This window comes from Fukomys damarensis, unplaced genomic scaffold (assembly GCF_012274545.1).
Source record: "Fukomys damarensis isolate Sample0158 unplaced genomic scaffold, DMR_v1.0_HiC HiC_scaffold_1, whole genome shotgun sequence".
Classification (NCBI taxonomy): Eukaryota; Metazoa; Chordata; class Mammalia; order Rodentia; family Bathyergidae; genus Fukomys; species Fukomys damarensis.
The window spans coordinates 26,256,266-26,278,046 of record NW_022900913.1 but is presented as its reverse complement, the minus strand read 5'-3'; the positions used below and the strand labels follow the sequence as shown (position 1 = coordinate 26,278,046).

The window sequence follows — 21,781 nt, the reverse complement described above, 5'->3', positions numbered from 1 at the left end:
CTGATCCCTGTACTCCACATTTGAGCCTATATTTCCAATGAGGGGCTGGCTCGGTGGCCTGAGCTGTCAGTTTCCTTGGTGCCCCTCTGGTGGCTGTCCTGGGCTCCCCTATTTGGCTGGATGGCCGGGGCAGGGGCGGAGCCGGAGCAGCGCAGTGGTGGGAGTCCCAAGGAAGATGCGCAGAGCTGGCCGGAGGCCCATTGGGCGGGCGCGAAGGCAGAGGGGTGGGGACCCGGGTGGGCTGCGCCCTTCCGCGCTGACCCATTCTACACCCGCCAAAATCAGACCCTGTCAGCTGGTTCACTCCCCTTTCAGGAGGAGGGAGGGGGGAAAGGTAGCTAGCCCCTTTCTACTGGGGGAAAAAAAAGCAGAAGGGAGATTGAGTTCTGCAGCTTTCCCTCCTGCTCCGGGACCATGCACCCTTATATTGACCTGCACCACAGGCAGGGACTTGACTTCTGGAGCTGAGGTCTGAAACTTTGTGACTTTTCTTCTCCTCAACAACTGAATCATGCCATGTGCGCAGAGGAGCTGGCTTGCAAACCTCTCTGTGGTGGCTCAGCTCCTCAACTTCGGGGCACTTTGCGATGGCAGACAGCCTCAGCCAGGCCCGGTCCGCTTCCCCGACCAGAGGCAAGGTTAGTGTCTTTTTAAAATTTCTTTAAAAAAAAATTTTTTTTTCCTTTAAAATCCGTGGTGCTAGGACATGTGGGAATTTAGTCTCTCCCCTTCCTCCTCTCCCACTCGGCAGAACAGATCCCTGGAAAGCCGGTTGTCTGTGCGCAGACGTGGGCTGGGGGCTGAGGTTTTCCCATCTCGCCCAGTCCCCCTGGAAAGTGAGCACCCAACTCTTTCTCTCACAGGACATTCTGTGAAAGACCGAACAGACAGCTGGCAACCTTTTCTCCCTGGCTCTTTTGTCTTCTCTCTGAATGCTGCAGTGTTTCAACCCTCTACTTTTCCTATTCTGAACATGGAAAATTATTTTTTATTTAAAAAAATAAAAAGTTCCAGCTGGCCACAGGCAGTCTTTACAGTGTTTCTAGTTAGTTTTAAATTCCTGGTATGGAAGGGGAAATGTGATTCCGCACCCCTGCTGAGCACATTTGGCTGTGTTTTGGTTTCCTGGAAAGATTTGAGGTTGTGTTTTTAAAACCAGTCTTTTGGGGGAAATCTGCCTCCTGAGGGGCTCACTTTCCCCTATCCTGCCTTGCTGATCAGTTTCTTGAAATCCATCTTCTAGAAAAAATTGGAGTTTTAGTGGGCAGTTATTATTACTATAATTATGTTTTAACCCTAACACCAGGAGAAAGACGGTGCTGTTGCCTGTTTTTTGTTGGATTTGGAGGGGCAGGAGGACATTTATTTTTGGTGAGGAGCGCACTGTGCCTCTGGGGAAACAGCAGTACAGGGACCACTGACAACTCTTTTCTGGGGTGCAGGCACCTCTTCTACTGTCCCTCTTTGCAGATGAGGATGCTGAAGCGTGGAGCGCTTGTGGACCCAGACTTCCACAGTAACCAGCCCTGCCTAGCGTCAGGAGTAGGACACCCCCCCCCACCCCGCACCCTGCATATGGTTAGCATCCATTAAATTCTGTGTTTGCTGACTGGGCTCAAGTCTGGGAAGGCCAGGGTAGTGCCTTCTACAGCTTTCTGACATCCCTTTAATTCCCAAGGCCACTTGGGTGATAAACATCACCAGCTTATTCGTGTTTAGGGGATTTCTAGGCAGGATTTTCTGCCCACGTTGCAAAGTTCCAACACTGCTGGAGAACTCCGCTGCTGCTTCCAGAGCTATCAGATGCAAGTCCCTCCTTCCCTCTGCTTTACTTGGAAGCTAGGCTGGCCAACACGGGGGTTAGACGTCAATCATCCAGCACTGGCTTGTGTAAACATTCCAGATACAATCTCCCACCCCCAAGTTTAAAATAGCAGCCCTTGCTGTTCTTTGAAAAACAGTCCCTTTGTGAAAAGTCTCTCTCCTGGGGCAGCACAAACAGAACTTGCAAGCACTTCCTGGTGCATTTGGAGATGATTTGGTTCAAAGACACACATCCCCCTGGGTTGGTTTTCAGTTCTGCTTGCTCCACATCTTCTTTGTGAGGGAATTCACCCTGGTGTGGAGCAGACACTGCTGGGCCTTGCTTGTTCCTCTCTGGGGGAAGTAAGCTAGGATTATTTTCACTGGCACCTTTGAGTTTCTGTGTCGAGAATATTTGACTTTAAAAAAATTGTTTTAAAATGCATCAAGTGATGCATACATATGTAGGTTCAAAACTAATTTCAATTTTAAAAGTGTATCCTCCAATCTTAGATGATTCATTAATAGATTTACAGGTCATTCCTTCTTGGTGCTAAGGAGACATTTCTAAGTAGACTTCTCTTTAGAACTGAATCAGGGGAGATGGGGGGAGGGGACAGGAGACAGAAAGTGAAACAAATTAAGGAAAGAAGGAAATTCTAAAGGTTCTCCGGGATTGGATGACCTTCCCTTTTTACTCCAATGTTTCTGAGTTGCCCTCAAATTCTCAACATTTAAACTTGGGAATTACTTTGGAAATTATCTCAGCCTCTTAATCTTTACCGCAGAGTAAAGGGAGGCCTAGGTAGTCAGTCTGGTAGACAACATTTATTTGTTGAGACCTACTTAATGCCACTTCACTAAATCATCTAACAGTTGAAAACAAGTCCCGACACCAGGCAAGCTTCTGGTTCTCAGGGCTAAACAATTAGGATTTTAGTCCTAAGAAAGAGTATGGAGACAAGTCCAGTCTTTTCCAGACCTAAAAATAGGTTGATTGGAGCAAGTCCACTTGGTGTTCTTTCCTCTGTTGTCAAGTAAGAATGTGCTAGCTCTTCTCCAAGCTTTCTTGATTTTCAACCAGATATCCAGATAATGGGGAATATGAGTCTCGCACGCCACATTCTGCTTCCCTTCTACTGCCAATAATATCCCCTTAGGTTTGCTTACTGGTGTTCAGATGTTCCTCCACATATGATGGGATTATGTCCCAATACATCCATTATAGAACATCTATAATCATTTATTTGTGCTATTCTGCAAAGAGGAAACGGTTTTAGATGTTTTATTTAGATAAGAAGAGACCACGGTTTTGTTATCGTGCATTAATTAGAAAAAGCTACATGGTTGACAGATGAATTATCACAGCGTTAGTGAGCAAGTCCAACTTCCTGTGGCATATTTTCCAATAATGTGGGGATCAAAATGATTCCTCACAACTTGTCAACACATGTCAATTTCTATAATACAAATGCATATCATAAGGTTACAGCCTCCTGTGGAAAATAATTATGAAAACAAACCTCTACTTGTTCCAGGAATTTGGTCACCCTTCTTAGTAGTGAGTTTTGTAAATTCAATTGCTCTCTAAGATAGAACTAAAGATACAGATTGAGTATACCTCAGCAGCACAACACTGAGTTGGAATGACACAGAGAAGATGAATATGATATGCAAATTCCTGAAATGTTCCATAAGAAGTGTAAACTTAATCCAAACTTTATAAAATCTGTTAGATAAGTATTCTCTCAATCTGTACCTTTTCTTGGAGGTTCATGTTATCAAAAGACTTGCACCCACATGCTTTATTTAGTTTCTTATGAAGTACCATTGAAACTTGTGGCCTAAGTTGTCAAATTTAATTTTTAAATAAGGCAAATAAAAGTATTCGTGGCTTATGATTTATTTCCATAGACCCTACTGCAGGTTGTGGTATAATTACAGTGTATCTCAGTACCCTGTTTCCTCTGGTCTTGCTGACACTCCCCCTGGACATCTGGTCCTAAGAGCTAGACCTTCCGGAAGCAGGAAGGACAGAGTTTAGAAGTGTTTCTGGTGGCAAATAGCACAAGCATGATTCCTCATTTCTCTTCATTTTCCTTCGTAGAGATGGGAGTGGAGGCTAAAATGTGTGTGATTATTCCATTTCAATGCATAACTAAACAGGTTTATTTAACTTACAGTTCGGAGGCTAACAATTCAAGGTTGGAGGACCTATCATTTTATCTTTTGGCGAGGGCCTCTTGGCTATCACAACATTATATATGGCATCATAGTGAGAGCAAACTGGAGAGGGAGAGTTAACATGATTCGACAGCAAACTAGGGATTCAGGGACCAGGATTGCTACTTTTTTAAACAACTTGCTGTCATGCAAACTAACTAGGATACCAGGAGAACTACTTTAATCTCTTCCAAGGATGGTGCCCAGTGACCTAATCACCTTCCATTAGTCCTCCCTCTTACAGGATCCATTGTTTCAAAACTACTGCACTGGAGAACAGCCTTCCAGTACAGGAACCTTTGGGGAATAAGTTACATCCAAATCTATCAGTAAAGGAGACATCACCAGGGAACTGTGAGGATTAAATAAGACCAAACAAGTACACTTTTAATGTTACTCTTGATGATAGAAATGGTTAAAATTGAAAGATGACACATTTTTTACATCCCCTCTGACTTCTGTTTTCTTTGGGTCAAGATTATACCTAACTAATGTGCCAGAGTAAACTTCTACTGAAAGAAACCACAGGTCACTATGGGCTTCTCCCCTATCTCTGCTTGGAGATTGCATCTATTTATGGCCACAGTGGTTCCTGGTCACCAAATTTCTACCTTTAATGCCAACAACATTAGTGTAGCTAGTGAGCACTATCTGTTAAGAATTATTTAAAATCTGTTATATACATGTTGAAAATTCACAACGACCTTAGGAGGTAGGTACTATTATTTTTATGCCCATTGTTTAGGTGAGACTACTGCAATTGGGCTGTCAACGTAAACCACACTTTTTAAGTGGCCTCCTACTTTTATCCATAGCTATGGGCTGCCATGGCTTAGCTGTCTCTTTATCAGTCAAATTAGGAGTAAAAACCGTCTAATTTCCTTTTTCTGTGCCCCATACAGCAGTACTAATAGTCTGCATTTATTGCTGAGCAAACTGAGGTAATTTAACAATCATCCCTGGAGACTGTGCTATTATCTCTAACTCTGTTGTGCTCTCCGCTGAGGGCATGTGGTCCTTTCTGTATGTGCCAAACAATGGTTGAGAGTGTGATTTTGAAACAGAAAGCACAGGATTTCAATCTAAGTAATATCGCACCTTCACTTCTTGGACTTAGTTTCCTTTCCTATGAGATAGGGATAACAACTGAATTGTACCACAGGTTGCTATGAGTGTCACTTGAGAACAAATCTGTGTATTACTAGGCTTTTCTGTTGCTGGATGCAATGCCTAACATTTGCAACTAGATAAGGAAAGAATTAATTTGGCTCATGTTTTAAGGGGATTCAGTCCCTTATTAACTGGCTCTAAGACAGAAATAAAATGGCAGAAGGGCACGATGGAGTGAGAGTGCTTAGTTCATGGCAGCTGGGAAGCAGAGGAGGGGAACAATTCCAGAGAGAAAAGGGCAAGGGACCAGCTGTAATACCCAAGGTTGTGCCTCTATCACCAACCCAGATACACCCAGAAGTGCGTTCTACCAATCCTCTGGGTGGCCCCCAAGGCAATCAAGTTGCCTACATCTGTTGGTCAGCACTCAGAAGAATGAGGCAATAGGATCATGAGTTCAAGGCCAGACTGGGCTATACAGTGAGACCTTGATGCATAAAACAGAACAACAAAAAAGGTGATGTTGATTTAAAATGTATCTATTGGTCTCATGGTGACTTGAATTTATTGTAACTACTTTCTGGATATAACAAATATGACTTTTTCAACCCTTTTTAGACTTATTCAAAGAGTATAACCTTTAGCTCAGAATTCATTTTAAAATATGTAGTTGCTTTTAGTTTTAAATTGGTCAGTAATGTCTTTTATAAAAATAATCTGTTAGGAAAAATGTTTGTTTTCTGCTTGGTGGCGGTGCATATGCTTAGGGTATTAAAATGAGAGTTTTCATTTTTTTCCCAGTTCCTGAAGACCTTGGGTGTGAGGAAGAGAAGGAGGATAATTTTTCATGCATTTATAAAAAGAAATTCCAGACTATATGTACAGGGGTTGCAAACAGATGATGTGATTCTAAGCTGTTCATTTTTGTTGGGTATCCATGAGGGACTTCAAGGTCCATGGAAAGATATTGAAGAGAGATTTTCTTCAGGAGAGATTTAGAGTGTGGGGGAATTTTCCTCCAATGTTTTCCCAACTCAAGAGATCTGAGAGATTTGCTGTGGGTTTGGTGAACATGGAGAGTAGATTTGCACCTAGATGTTCCCCCAAAGTCTTATGTGCTCACAGATGGGTAGTTTCAAGGGAGGCCGGATTAGGGTGTGATGCTAGGATTAAGGGGATGGATAAGGGAAGGTCCATCGTGGGTGTAGTTGGCATCACACAAAAGGGTGGCCTGCATGGGATAAAAGGGACAAGAGGCTGGCTTTAATACTGCTACTGCTTCACTGTCTTCTGCTTGCTTTTACATGCACTTTTCTCCTCTGTGATGCCTCTCTGCCATGCCACTCTGCCTTGGAGCTAGCCAATTATGCACTGAAACCTCTTCAAACTGTAAGATGAGATAAACTTCTCCTCTTTTAACTTGTGGGTGTCAGGTATTTTGTCTCAGCAATGAGACAAATAACTAAGGCATGTGCCAATAAGCAAAAGATTGGCTGGAATGGTATTTGGTGACAGAGTTAAGTAAGAATATGACCTCGCCAGCCAGGAATGGTGTGATTTACCTAATTTTAGGGTGAAGTGTAAGTATCATTATTATTTCTCATGTGTCACATTTGAACTTCTGAAAAAGATCTTGAGTCATATGGAAATGATGCTGAAAAGGACACCCTCCCAGGTGTAGGGTGGACTCAGCACAGAGTGGAAGATGGAAAGCTGGCTAGGTGGAGGAGGGATTGCCCACACCTTGGGACCTGGGCAATACCCAGTGACAGAGGTTTCCCAGAGAGCATCTCAGAGAGAAGGGGTCAGCATCTGGACATTGACCACACACGGATACCATTGCCAGGCAGGAGGTGCCCCAGCCAAGTCAAACTTTTCCTGCCCCTAACTTCTCTCCTTTGCTCCAACCCTGGAGCATCCAGAGGTGTCATTGTGAGCAGCAGAGAAGATAAATGTGAAGGAAGTATTACAGACGGGGGCTATCTCCACCCTACACAACCTGGAGATTTCTGTCTTCGTTGAAGTTGAAGGAAGAACATGGAAGGTCAGAGAAGTGCCTCTACTAGATGAGGCCAAAGAAGTGCCAATATTGGATGAGTGCAGGCATTTCCACAGAAGTGAGTAGGAGGCAGAAGGGGGAAATGAGTCAGCCATACTCCTCAGCTCATGACACTGTGCAGAATCTGTCTTTTGTTTTATATATTTTACATTTTTTGTCTGCATTCCCCACTCCCATTTCTCCCCATGGTAATACATTTTAATGGGCTCCACATGTATATTTTGTTTGTGGGTGTTCTAGAAAACTTTCTGGTGTGTGTGTGTGTGTGTGTGTGTGTGTGTGTGTGTGTGTATTTTCCATTAATGTGAATAGCTCTGTATTAACTTGCCTTGTTTCTTATTTTTTGTTGAGCATTGTTTTTAAGATTTGTTCCCGTTGCTATGTGGAGAGTTGTACCTAAATTTTGCAGTTGGAAATAGTAAGTCTGTGCTTTTTACACTTAAACGTTGAAACTATTTGTTAGTACCTAAGAGTGGAAACTGCTCTGCATCATATTTCATCCAAGGCAGAAGAGAGAAGAATGATGTTTGAGAGCACTTGTTTAGAACAAAGTGCTCCTTTATAATTGCATCCCATCAAGCTCATTTCTTTTAATTAACTAGCTACTGACATGTTCACTGATCCATCAACGCAGTAGCTGAACACCTGTGGTGTACAAGACTCTATTCTCCAAAAGGTTCAGGGACAAATAGTACAATAGACAAATGCAATATAGAATAAAACAAATCTGCGAAGTACAGTGAGTGAGGATATGAGGGTTCAGACAAAGGAAAATAACATTAGATTGAATAGGAAGAATTTGGGTTATTTCTTTAAAGCATAAACAGGATTTTGATAGAATGTAGAATCATTGTAGTTGGGAAAGTAACGTGAACAAAGTAACGAAATTAGTACAGCTTGGAGGTGGCGAGTAGAATGATCTCTACCTTCCACTCGCCTCTGCTTCTCCTTCCCTCCCTGCCTCCTCTTTCTCTCCCTCCTTCCCTCTCTTTTCTTCTCTCTCTCTCTCTTGGCCCCCTTCTTTCTCTCTTTTCTTTCCCTCCCTCCCTTCCTTTTCTCCCTGTTTCCTTCTCTCTTTTTCTTTCACTCTTTTTTCTTCCCTCCCTCTCTCTCTGGTCTTTCTTTTCCCTTGATGTAATATTATCTTACTAAACGGTTAATGGTTTCCTTTACTTAGTCTGTCATGCTGAGTGATGACTAATTACATGCTTATTAGATCCTTTGTTATTCCCAGTCATCAAAATAAAGAGGTGGTGATGGGGATAAAAATTTAGATAAGTCAAAAGGTGTAAGATTTTGTATGTGGAAGAAATGTGTCCCTGCCTTTTATTTTTAAAGTGATAATTTTTTTTTTTTTGCTTTGAACAAACATCATATTCTAATATGTTCCCTTAGCCTTTTACTTTGTATACTTTGCATGTGTAAACATTTTTTTTAAACTCAAAGTTCTTTTAAGCATTCTGCTGTATCATGGGACTTTCTTATACTGTCAATGGTGTGAGGTTTGTCCAAATGTGTGCTTTGTGTGCTTTTTTTCACTGTGGTTTTGTTTTTGATTTTTCCTTTAACTTGACTTGGGAAATATCCTAAGGCTCTGTGATTTGTATCAACAAACTAGCTTTGCACTGTCCTGGATCTTCATGCTGATATTGCACCTTCCTAACAGTATTCCTCATGAACTAGTGCTCATCTTAAATTGCCTCTGTAAAACATCAGATCCCCAGCACTCTGTTTTAGTGAGGAAGAAATGCCGTGTGATTTTGAGTTGCTCAAGATCTTTAATGTTGACAGGACTTGTAGTGTAGAAAGGATCTCTGAGCTTCAAGTCAACAGTGTGTTTTGACATCTGCGAGCTAGAATCTAAGTTCCAAGTGGAAGTGTGTTTGCTTTGCTATAGACTCATCCCAAGTCTCTCAGTCTTACTTTGTGTCTTCTTTTCTTTCAGAGCATTTTATGAAGGCCCTGCCAGAATATCATGTGGTGGCTCCTGTCCGAGTAGATTCTAGTGGGCATTTCCTGTCCTATGGCTTGAACCATCCTGTCACCAGTATCAGGAAGAAAAGAGGTTTGGATGTCTCAGAGAACAGGGTATACTACAGAATTTCACACGAAGAGAAGGACCTGTTTTTTAACCTGACAGTCAATCGAGGATTCCTTTCCAACAGCTATATCGTGGAGAAGCGATATGGGAACCTTTCCCGTGTTAACATGGTGGCTTCCTCGGGCTCTCCTTGCCATCTCAGGGGCACAGTTCAGCAGTACAGTGCTGCCATCGGAACTGCAGTACTCAGTGCCTGCCACGGACTGGTGAGTGCTTGGGCTGATCACTTTCTTCCTCTGCTCCGGGCCCTTTGAGTCTCATTCTGGACCCTTTTCCAGCAGGTTCAAAGCCCCATCCAACCTTGAGAATGGTGCCCTCCAAAGAGGTTGGGAAAAAGCATACAATAAATAGAAGGTGATCTATTTGGAAGTTCAGAGAATAAGGGCACTAAGGGTTCATGGGAGGAAAGAGAACTCAAGCCAAGAACATGGGAGAGAGAGAGAGGAGGGAGAAACTGAGTTGGATCTTTGGGGTAGGCCTGAGGTACTGTTCACTGACTGCTCATTGGTACCTTTTGAATTAGGAAAACCTGAATTTGTACTGAGTGAGAGTGTTACCTATACTGATAGTGAGTTCAGCAGTTAATATGAGATGTTGGAGGGTTATGAACTTGGTAATGTGAAGTTACGTGGGACCTTGGGTTGTCACTCAATTCCTCTGTGCTTTTGTTTTCTCATCTGTAAAGTGAGGACAGTGATAAAACTGGTCTCAGAGCCATGACTGGCCCACCTAAGGCTTTCATAGCTGAATTTTTATTGAAACATGGATACACTCATGCATTTACCAGTCATTTATGTCTGTTATCAAACCACATTAGTGTTGTTGTCTGCTGCTTGGTCTGTGGAGTTCGGTTTGGGAACTCGGACTGGGAAGGTAGGGTTTGGAATCACCAGGCAGACACCGGGGAGGATCCTGAAACACTTCCACTTTATTTAGGAAATGCACAGGCTTATATAGACAACCATGGGGAAGGAGCATTTAATTACATAGCACTTTCTTATAAGTTATGCAGTAGTGCAGAACATTGGGTGATATCTTATTGGCTAGACATATGGTGGGGTGATTTTTCTTGGGCGAGGTGGAGGAGTCACCGACTAGGGGCTGCGGTACAGCCTGTTAGACCCAGCCTCTACACACTTAGGCAAGTTAGCTCAGCCTCAGGGAGGTCTTTGAGTTTGCTCAGAAGACAGGAGTGCGGCGCACCTGGCCCAGCCAGGCTTGAACTTCTCCCACACATCAGCAGAGCTACGTAGTTGGCTTGGGAACCATGAATCCTTGAAATCAGAAAAAAATTTGTCAGGAAAGTTTGCTGACACCTGTAATAGAGTATTGTGAGGATTAAATGAATAAATCTATGTGTATGCATGTTGTAAGAACCTTTGGTAAATAATGACATCCAATGAATGCTAGCTGTTATTATTGTTCTTTTTCATGTTTCTATCATACCACATACTGGAATATGTAGTTTATGATGTGATTTGTGTACATTGTCCCCACCCCTCCACCCTCAGATTTTTTTTTTCAGTCAGGGAAACTGGGAGATCCTGAATAATTTGACTGTACAAGTTAGAGTCTGAGTCTTTGCGTTATATACCATATCTCAAAGTGTGATCATGCTTATATTTTATAATTTAAAGTTGTTCTTAAAAGAACTTTGGTTGCTTTGTTTCTATTTATTGTAGCAGCTGCAATGACAGCTCCATCTGTAGCTATAAGGCACGCAGTACTTGGGAAATGGGGTTCAGTTGTTAAAAGTTTTTCTCAGACTTGAGCAAGAGGCAGACCAGCACCCACAGTATATGCTTGAGTAGGGTGACTTCCTAGGCAGGGTCCAGAGTGCTGAACATGACCACTCTTCTGGAGTCTGAGGTTTGCCAAATAAACCCCTGGCAACACTGGCATTCTTACAGAAGGCACCTGTCCTACCACTGTTGCTGCTATTTTCTTGAGAATTTTTGTTCTTCATAATTTAGGACTCTGTTTATCTTGTATCTGTATAATTTGGCTCTGGCGAAATATTGTGAGGAAACTCATGCAAAACATTGTACAGTAGTTTAAGTTTTCTGAAGGACTACTGTGGATGAACATAAGATAAATGAAAAATCTTATTTTACCTTTTTCTGTAAATCTAGATTTTTCAAATATTAAATATCACAAAACCAAAAATGAGGCTCTCTTTTCCCCAGGACTCATGCACTGTGTAGTTGAACAGGGGAAGCTGTCCCAGCTCCGAAGTCTTCATCTTTTGGGCTCACTCAGGCTTCACATCTCCTTTTTCCTTTGCTGTTCCAAATCTTATTTCTATGAGATAATCCTGGACATGTTATCTGATCCTCCGTGACTAGGAGAAAAGAAGAAAGAGTCCCTGATCTGGAAGGATGGGCACACTGGATTGTTTGCATGACAAACCACAAAGGCCATGCTTCTCCTGAGAACAGAGATATGGGCAAGTATGTCTGTTCACTAACTATTCAAATATACAGTGGGCCCTCAAGTTACAAGCAGCATGACATACGAACAATTGGATTAATTAAGGTAATAGAACATTCGTCTGCCTCTTGTTATCTATAAGTTGTACCCAGGTAAACATCCAGATCTCAGCTGTATTGACTTAGTTACAACCAGCCCTCAGGAAATGACCGAGTTCATAAGTCAAGGGTCCATTGTACAGTAATTATCATGCTCATAAAAACCCTCTGCACGGGCTAGAGCAGTGTGTCCTTTGGACCCACAGGATTAGCATCGCAGGGAGACTCATTAAAAAGACAAATTTTGGGCCTCACTCTGGACCTAGGGCATCAGAATCTCTAGGAGTGGGGAGAAAATTCTCTCCCTCTCTTTCTCTCTCTGTTTCAGCAACTTTGTTAGGACATAATTCACAACCATATAATTTATCCACTTAAGTAGATTAAAATTCGATGCCTTCTAATATATTAAAATGTATATTGAAAATTTCTGCAATGATTGCAGTAAATTTTAGAACATTCTTAATAGCCCAGAAAAGAAACCTGTAGCTCTTAGCAGTCATTTCCCAGTGCTCTCCATCCCCCTGGTCCAAGGCAACCACTAAGCTACTTTTTGTCTCTATAGATTTTCCTATTTGAAACCCATGTTTAAGAAGCTCTCTAGGAGCCTTATGCTTACTAGGTCTGAGAAGCACTGGGCTAGAGCAGTTGTTTTTAACCTTGGCTTGACAGGAGGATCACTTAAGAACTTTAAAAATGCATCCATTCCCTCACACCCCATACCCTAGAGGCTCTGATTTAATTGGACTTATTGTGGAGCCCAGGCATTCAGTATTTTTTAAAGTTTCCCAAGTGATTCTAATGTGCAATAGGTGATACAAACCACTGCATTAGCAAGAATGGATGTTCATTAGCTCTATTAACCAATTTTCCTTTAAAGTAGCTGGTCTCACCATGCTATTTTAATAGGCCACCAGGGGTGGCTAAATTGCTCCCTACTTTGATCTTTTGCTTTGTAAGGGAAGTTACATGCTGTGTAACATTATTCGAGACTTGGGAATAAATGGAATATCAGGGTCTTTTCAATTTCAAAAGACCCAAGTGAGTATCACCATGTGGACATTTCTGGATTCAGATTTCAGATTCATGCTAAGTACAGGAGGACACAGTGTTAGCCAAGATGACAGAAAAATTTTGGAGAAAAATTTTTCAATGATTTTTGCCAAAACCACTTCACTGGGATTATTTTGGAGCTTTTCACACGTAACTTGACAAGCACATGTGGTAATAAAAAGGCACCAAAAGCTAAATGATTTTCCTTTCTGTGAGTATACCTTTTAACTGGCTTTGTCAATGTGCACAAAATTTATCAATATTCATTTAGAGTGGTTCTCGTAAAAAGGATAGTGAATGGACTGGTGTCTGACCCCTTGATCACATGCGTGGAGTCTGACTGTGGTACATCAGGTTTCCTTTTCATCTAGGGATGATCCCACTCTCAGAGGCACAGGTTGGCAGGCTTAGAATCTTCTGGCTCTCAGTCTTCCACCATCCTGTGGGAAAATCTAGCATTTGGGAAGCCTTTCTTAGGAAGACATCACTTTCATGTGGATCGGGACATCTGCGTTTTCATTTCCGGGGCTCATGCCTGGCATATTCTTTGATTGAGATGTGGGCAACTGAATGAGACATTAGAGGCTGTGTTCTCTTGTGTCTGTCTGAGATTTCAGATTATTCATTCTCTTCTGGAAGAGACCCAGGTGGTTTCAAACTGATGTTTCTAGGAAGTACATTTACTATGCTTTGGCATGGATGTAGTCCCCAACCTCTTGGAGGCTGTTTCCAGACCTAGTCGACCCATCTCTAGCATTTTCAGAACACTTTATCCCTCAAAACTTCCATAACTTGAAATTAGAATTTATTTCTCTTAAACAGTTTAGTGGATTTGTCCTGTCCTGTGTTCTTTGACAGAGAAACCGTGTTTTTTTAAAATCTGTTAGACTCTGAATTCATGCTTAGGAAGAGTGAATCCTAGCATGTTAGTTTCGGGTTTGCTGGTAGCAGAGTCCTAGAGGATTGATTCCAACTGAGTTGGTTGTTAGTATTTCAATTGATATTTCCACACTGGAAATACAGACTTCACAGTCATCCATGAGACAGGGTTGGGATTCAGATGTTTATGGATACTAATGGCCTGGTTTAAGCATCCACCCTCTGGACTTTATACCTGGTTCATTGTGCAAATTATGTATATTCACACATACAAGTTATACAAATATACACATATACACACATACACACATACACAACATATACATACACACACTTATAATCAGGACATTGTTTAATTCTTATTCTCAGCATTTCTTAATTATGGCTTTATTAAAAGATTGCTGTTTGTAGCTCTATCATAAACTCCCGCCTCAATTCCAGTTCTTGCTGGCAAATTTAGTCCTGATTCTTAAGCTGAATACCAGTTGTTGGTCCATCCATGCTATTCAGCTTCAGCTTTCACTCAGCTCAGCTTTATGTACTCCTCTCTTTTGGCACATTGAGATTGTCTTGTTTTGAATTCAAATATGAACTAAAACTTTGAATATGATATTTTATTTGTGCAAGTTTAAGTCAAGCTTTTGATTTTGATAGAATTGTAGACTCATATGTAGTTGTAAGAATTGGTATGGAAAGATCCTATATACTGTTTACCATCGTCTTCCAGTGGCAGTGTCTTGACCAATCACCATATAATATCACAGCCAGAACTTTGACGCTGATACAATCAAGATGTCAAACATTTCCTTCACAAGAATTCCCTCATGTTGTCTGTTTACAGCCATAACTCTGATCACCTAATGTTTAGATTTTACATTGAAATTCATGATCCTTTTTGAGTTAAGCTTTGTAAGAGATGTGAAATTTCGCTGGTTCATTTCCTTCCCTCCTTTCCTTTTTTTACCTTGATACCTCCTTCCCTCACTTTCTACCTCCCTTTTTTTCTTCCTTCCTTCTTTATAGCTATGGATATTTAATTGCTCCAGAAGCATTTGATGAGAAGTTATCTTTACTCTCTTAAATAGCTTTCACACTATTGTAAAATTCAGCTGGACACATTTCTTTAAGTCTCTTTCTGAATTTTAGGTTCTGTTGCACCAGTAGGCCACAGTCTTCATTATTGTGGTTATAATTAGTCCTGAAATCAGGGAGACTTATCTTCCCATTTCATTCTCCTTTTTTAAAACAAGTGTTTTAGTGATGAAAGTTTCTTAACCTTTCAAAATGAATTTTGGAATAATCTCATTTACAAAAGCTTGAGAACTTGATAATAATTATATTGAACCTTTGTATTCAATTGAGAGATTGCTGTCCTTGCTATGTTGAATCTTCTAATCCATGAACAACTTTTATGTCTCAGTGTATTTAGATCTTCTTTGATTTCTTTCATCATTTCATGTAACTTTCAGCGTAGTAGTATATATCTCATGTAGAGGTAATTTAAATATATGGGAGATGAAAAAAGGTTATATGCAAATATTACAGTATTTCATATAAATGACTTGGGCATCTGTGGATTTTGTATCTGTGGGGAATGGATTCTGGAATAAGTTCCCCTTGGACATCAAGGAATGACTACACGTATGACCTGCATATTCATTCATCCATCTATGGACTTTTAGGTTGTTTCCATATATTGACTATTATGAATAATGCTGCAATAAACATTTAAGTGCGGATGACACTTCAAGAAACTAATTTCAATTCCTTTGATATACACCCAGAAATAGAATTTCTGCATCAGTTCCTTGGAAGGAATTGTAAATTCCAGTCTGCTGTCATTTTTCATGAGAAATCTCCCAACCCACTACATAAGCATCACATCTACTGGGTCGCTGATCCTTGGCCTTCCCCATGAATAGGGTTATGAGTGCAAGTGGAGAAGGAGGCTCTCAAGTACAGTAAAAATAATTGCTTTGTATTTTTCCCTTTTCTTGGTGTCAGAGTATATTTGGAAAAATCAATGAAACTGCTTTGCAAATTTATCCTCTTGTTAAGTGATATTAGTTCCCACATATTGTTTTTGAGAGTTTTCTGATATAAATTAATCTGAAAGAATAACAACTTCTTCTGTTCTTGGCCTCATTGCCTCTTCCATTGCAGAAGGGTGGGGTCCTTTATTCACAGGGAAGATTTGACTCATTGGCTCAGCACCTGTTTGGAAAAGCAGGTGCTCTGATGTGGGCTAAGTTTTGTTTTTATGACTCATTAATGTGTTCAGTGATTTCTTTTCAGTCTGAAGAACCTCAGTGCTCTTTGAATTTGACTCCTGTCTTCCAGACTTTAAAATCTGTCAGTTGTCTGTAAATTTGTAGCAAAAACTGACAACCCTACAAAACTTTTGAAAAATATTCCTGGGCAAAAAATAAGAATAATCTCATTACTCAGGTACTACTTACCTCATATCCTATAGATGTGTTAGAAAAGTACTCTGCTTTTCTTAATTTGCTTAGTAAGACTACCCACATCTCTCAACTTCATTAAAACTGCCTTTTTCAAGTCTTCAGAGAACTTCGTGTTGATAGTGGGCACTCCTTTGTTTTAATTTAACTTGATATTATCTCGACATCATTTGACACAATATTCCTACTTGAAATATATTTGTTCTTTGCTTACCTGATACCATGTTATCATGGTTATTCTCTGACTTACTGACTTACTGTACTTACTGATCATTCTGTCTCAGAATCCTATGCTCATTTTCCTGTTCTCCTCTACTAGGATGTCATAGGCTTTTATCTGCAATCATTTTCCTCTAGCTTCATACTCTTGTTAGGTAACCACCAGTCCCAAGCCCCAAATTCCAATCATGTCTATCTATCTATCTATCTATCTATCTATCTATCTATCTATCATCTATTTAATCATCTGTTTCTAACATCTATCTTTGACTCTATTTTTGTATGTAAATAACTCCTAGATTTACATATATGAATTTATGTTTATAAGGTTTTGGAACTTCAACAATCTATTTATCTTGTCATATAGGTTCCTAGTAGGTGTCTCAGATTCACATGATAAAAGCCAATAATGATCTCCTCTCCTTTAGTCTTTCCCATTTCTCATGGCAACTCCATTGTTTCAGCCGCCCAGCTCATAACCCCTGGAGTTATCTCATTATTGGCTCCTCTTTTTCTGTCATGCTTTGTGTCTATTTTTCTTAGCATATCTTGTCATCTCTTGTCAAAATATGTTCAGACTACCATTTCTATTGCCAGCATGGCTAACACTCTAGTATGACTATTCTCAGTGGGACTAGTTATACTCTCCAGGGAGCATTTGGCAATATTTTTTTTTATTGAGTTTATTGGTACAGTCTATGTCTACAATACAGTTACATTCATTAATGGGATCCTGTACCTTCACATGACAGTTCTTGGTTCTCATTTTTTCCCCTTGTCCCTGCCCTCCCTTCACCTCCTTGGCAATATTTAGAGATATTTTTGATTCTTACAACTGGAGAAGAGGGAATTGCTTCTTCCATCTAGTAAGTGAAGACCACACTTCCAACTTCCTGTAATGCTCAGAACAGCCCTCCACTACATGTGGTCTAAAATGTCAGAGTTGAGAAAACTTACTCTAGTCTTATGCACCATTTTCCCTCCATTGGATCCTACATTTACATCCCTAATGATTTCCTAGCTTCTTCTATTTATTCCTTGTAAAGCATTTCCTATATGGTGGTTGGACTGGTCTCCTGAAAATGTTTATAGAGCAATGCCAATCTTCTGCTTAGTCTTCTACTGGTTGCTCATCACAGCAGAATGAAATATGAACTTCTTGACCTGACTTCCAGGATGACCTATGACCTGGTACTGCCTACCTCTCTGCCTTTTCCCCACCTTATCGAATTCCTGAACTGTGCTTTAGTCACCCGACCCTCTTTCTGCTTCCCCAATGTACCAAGCACACTTCATCATCATGACCTTTGTATATACTATTCACTCGGCCTAGAACTCTCCTCCTTCAGATTTCAGCATAGCTGTTCCTTGTCTTTAGATCCTACCTTAAAGTTTTCACTACCACTCAAACTGAAGCGGACTCTTCCAGTAGTCTATCACAATGACTATTTTATTTTTTAAAGAATTTATACTATCAAAGTTATTATTTTTTTTCTGCTTGATTTTTATTTTCTTTGCTTTGTCTTCTGAAAAATAAATTTTATTTTATTCCACTCCCCCCTCAAGCCCTCTCCCTTCTTTATGTACAAAGACTTTGTTTTCATTTTTTCCTTCTCTTTGCACTTGTCTTATACACATATGTTTAGCTATGTTTCATAGTAAATACTGCTTAAATAGATATGCTTTTCTATTGCTCTGGGTTCTGTAGACTTTTCCAACTTGTGGTTTCAGAGTGAGATTTCATTTCTTCAGCTACTTAAACAATGGCTTAACGCCCACATATTGACTGCCACAAAGCAATTTGGTCTCTGAACCATGTCTCATGGATTCCAGGACATTGGCCTTGCATCATGAGCTCCTTTGGCTTACTACTCTAAAAGCACTGTGACTACCACTATCATGTTAACTTATCTAGAGAAGATATTGGTATGACTTTTGCAAGTGAGCTTAGTTCAGGGCTCTCCTTAGTTCTTCTAGGCACTTCACAGTCTAATCTATAATTTTCAGTAAGACTGCTTTGAAGATTTGCACCAAAAGGTAAGGAAAGTATAATGCAAATAATAACCTAAAATTTTTACTCATCTTGGTCAGAGTCTAGGCTAAGTTTTTAAGAGTGTTTCTAACCAGCACTTTTTCTGTTTAGGGCTGTGCTGAAATCTATTTCTCTCCTGAGGCGTGAACCTAATCATGAGACCTTTGAGAAGGGAGGAAATATCCCTTCATCTGCTTTATCTGTCTGTCTATCTCTTCACCCACCCATCTATCCAGATCTCAGTATCAGATCATCTTTGTTTCCAATTCTTTCCAGCCCTGGCTGCTCTCTTTACAGAAAATCTCATCTAAGACCTTGGGTTACACTATGCACTTAGGACATTGTGTACCCTGCAAAAGTGCTTCCAAGGAGTCACTGGGGAATGAAATCTAGTGGAGGCTCTGGCAGCTGAACCTGGTCATAGCTCAGAGTGAAAACCAAATTCTAGCTAGAGTAGGAAAAGAGACCATTTTGTAATTCGCTCGCCTAAAGTTGTGCACATTTTTTGGTAATTCATCTGCCTACATGGGGAGCCTTTTAAAATTCATCTGTCAGGCTAAGGCACTTTTAAAATTTAATTTCCCTCCTATGTGTGTTTTCTTATACTTTGCACAAATATGTGTGAAAAGAGTAGCCCCTGAGCTCCCTACCCACAGGATTTGGCCTAGTTTTTTGGCCTCCACAGGACAATTGTCTGAGGATGCAATAATCTCCTACCAGCATGTTTCCCAAAGCCTGAATTATTTGATCTCAAGTAACAGTGTGTGTGTATGTGTGTGTGTGTGTGTGTGTGTATACTTATTAATCAACAGACCTTTTTCCACAGAGATGCAACAAATCCTTACCAGTTCCTTTTCTCAATATTGTCCTTCAAATGAGGTAAAGAGCAAGTCTGTGTCAATTTCCCAAAGCACTAAGGTCTTTGCATTCTTTGCTTTTACTTTTAATATCTAGTAAACTAGTGCTCGTGCAGTTATGTAAAAGCTCAGATAATTTCTAAAACGACAGTGACACATTTCTGCCAACAAACATACCCAGTAGCTGTGTGTGAAGGCAGCTCTTTGTTTCCTCATTTTGCCACCTTTGAACTCAGAAGACTTACTTTTGGCACCAGAACACTAACAGGGTCTTCCAGCTACTAGCCAGCAAGCTATCATTTAGTGCCGGAATATGCTGTTGCATGAATTTGAACTCTTTTAACTTTGTAAGATTCTAAAATCCAGGAAGGCAAGGATTAAGCATACTGTGTGTTTTGCTCAGTGAATGCTGCAAGCGAGGATTGGTGGCATTTAAAAACCTGTAACATATGCGGGAACATCTACTGGGGGAGGGATGTGCTTCATGTCAGGTTATTCCTGCTAGTCCAGCCCAGTTCTTGTCCTGGAAAGCCCTGCTGATTCTGTTTCTGTACACTACACACAAGAATGTAACCGTTTCTATCCTCCTGTTGTTGAATCCCAACCCCGGTGATGTGGTAGAGGAATGAAGTCCCCTGACAGAGCTGTGTGAGAAAATTTGCCCCTTGAGGCTTCTTGCCTTCCTTTCTGATCCTGAATAGCACAGCCCACTCGTGGAAACCACTCATTTGAGTTACAGGATGCCCTTGTGTCAGGGTTTGTTGTTTTTCCCTTTGGGTAGGGAAATGAATGTTCTGTTTATCCCCTAACTCTGCCTCAAGGCTGAGGAATTCTCTCCGACCCCTGACCTTTGGGATTGCCTGGTCAGACCCATGCTTACTCAGACATGAGACTGGAACTGGGCCTCTGGCTGGCGGAAATTCCTGTCCTCACTGTGAATGCTTTGTGCAGCAGGCTCATAAATTTGAGTGAGTTTCTTTCCTCCCTCTTGTTTTGTCTTGTGCCCACTTTTAATTTCATCACCTTCATTTTGTGGATTTCCATTATGATGGATTGGAGGAGAAAGGATTAGATCTCAGGGACCTGTTCTTCAAGAAGCGGTATTGATTATTGTTTTTCTGGGTCAGTCTTCGCTGTGGCCCTAGGATGGTTCTGGAGAAAGAATGGAGGGTGTATCTGCTATTATAGGGGGCAAGGAGCCAATTCCCTATTATAGAATTAATTACCTGGCTTATATGTTTACACAAATGCAGCATGGAGATAGAGTCCCTCTCACGGAAATCTCTGTCCTGGAGAGTTTACTGTTCCTTAAAGTTCCTGTTTTAATTACAGAAACTGACAGCTAGGTGGCCTGAGTACCCCTCTAGATTTTTATGCTTTAGTTTTTTTTTTTTTTTTCTTTTTGGCCCAGCATGAATCATAGTTCTAGGGAGCTTAAATATTAGATAAAACTAGTTTCTTTCAATTATGCCTTCATGGCCTGACATATTAATAAGGACTTTGAAAATGGGAAAACAAAAGGCCTGAGTTTTGTTCTTTAACTGAAAAATGGTTTTACTTGATTATTGAGATGATGTTTCAACGTGACATGAGTGATGCACTTTTAATTAGACAGCATACAAGGAACAACTAGGTTTAGGAGTCATAGGAGCTGAGCCCAAAGGCTCACTCAGTTACTTACAAACTCTGTGACCTTGGAAGAGGCTTTGCCTCTTTGGCCTGTTACTTTGGATGACCAGGATTCTTCAATTTAGGGAATCATCTCGGGCTTATTAGCAATGCAGATTCTCAGATCTTACTCTTGCCCTGAATTAGACCTAAATTTTAACAAGATCCACAAGTTACTTGTAAGTGCATTAAAATTTGACCTGTTGAACCTAGAGGCATTGACTCTGAGTTTACCCTTTCATCGATTGCATCCTTTTGGCAAATTTTTCACTTGAAAGCCTAATGTTGTTTAGACACAGTATCAGGGAACTATGTTACTCTAACCATTGCGGATGGATGAAAGTATATGTCTTAGTATTTTCTCACTGCAACAAATGTCTGAGACAGAAAACTTAAAAGAAGAGAAGGTTTATTTTGACTCCTTGTTCCAGAGGTTTCAGTTTATGGTTATTTGGCACCATTGTTTTGGGCCTGAGGTGAGGCAGAGCATCGTGGTGGGTAGTGTGTGATATTACAAAGCCACTCTGCTTATGGTATCCAAGGTTCGGGACACTAGGGCCCTAATATCCTCTTCAAGGGTATACCCCACAATGCCCTAACTTAGTTATACTATGCCCCACCTCCTGAAGGTTCCACCACCACTTAACAATTCCAGGGGCCAGTGAACAAGCCCTTGGCACACTGACAGACTTTTGGGGGAATTTAAGATACAAACTGTGACAGAGTAGAAGAGGAATCTTAGGTAACGTGATTCCAAAAAGATGGAGAAGCTACATGGAACCTTGGAAAC

General features: G+C 40.8%; 1 protein-coding gene across 1 annotated transcript; it reads left to right on the top strand.

Annotated features, from left to right (window-relative positions):
• The first annotated feature begins 295 nt into the window (after positions 1–295).
• Positions 296–9,550, top strand: LOC104849166 (A disintegrin and metalloproteinase with thrombospondin motifs 12). The gene is made up of 2 exons (XM_010605495.2): positions 296–638; positions 9,141–9,550. Exons 1-2 carry the CDS (start codon positions 512–514, stop codon positions 9,548–9,550), a joined length of 537 nt encoding a protein of 178 aa, XP_010603797.1. The 5' UTR covers positions 296–511.
• The last annotated feature ends 12,231 nt before the right edge of the window (positions 9,551–21,781 follow it).

Excerpts from the sequence above, each read along its gene's own strand:
- LOC104849166 (XM_010605495.2), top strand. The coding sequence starts at position 512 with ATGCCATGTGCGCAGAGGAGCTGGCTTGCAAACCTCTCTGTGGTGGCT. Across the intron at positions 639-9,140 it reads CTTCCCCGACCAGAGGCAAG|AGCATTTTATGAAGGCCCTG; the intron begins GTTAGTGTCTTT and ends CTTTTCTTTCAG.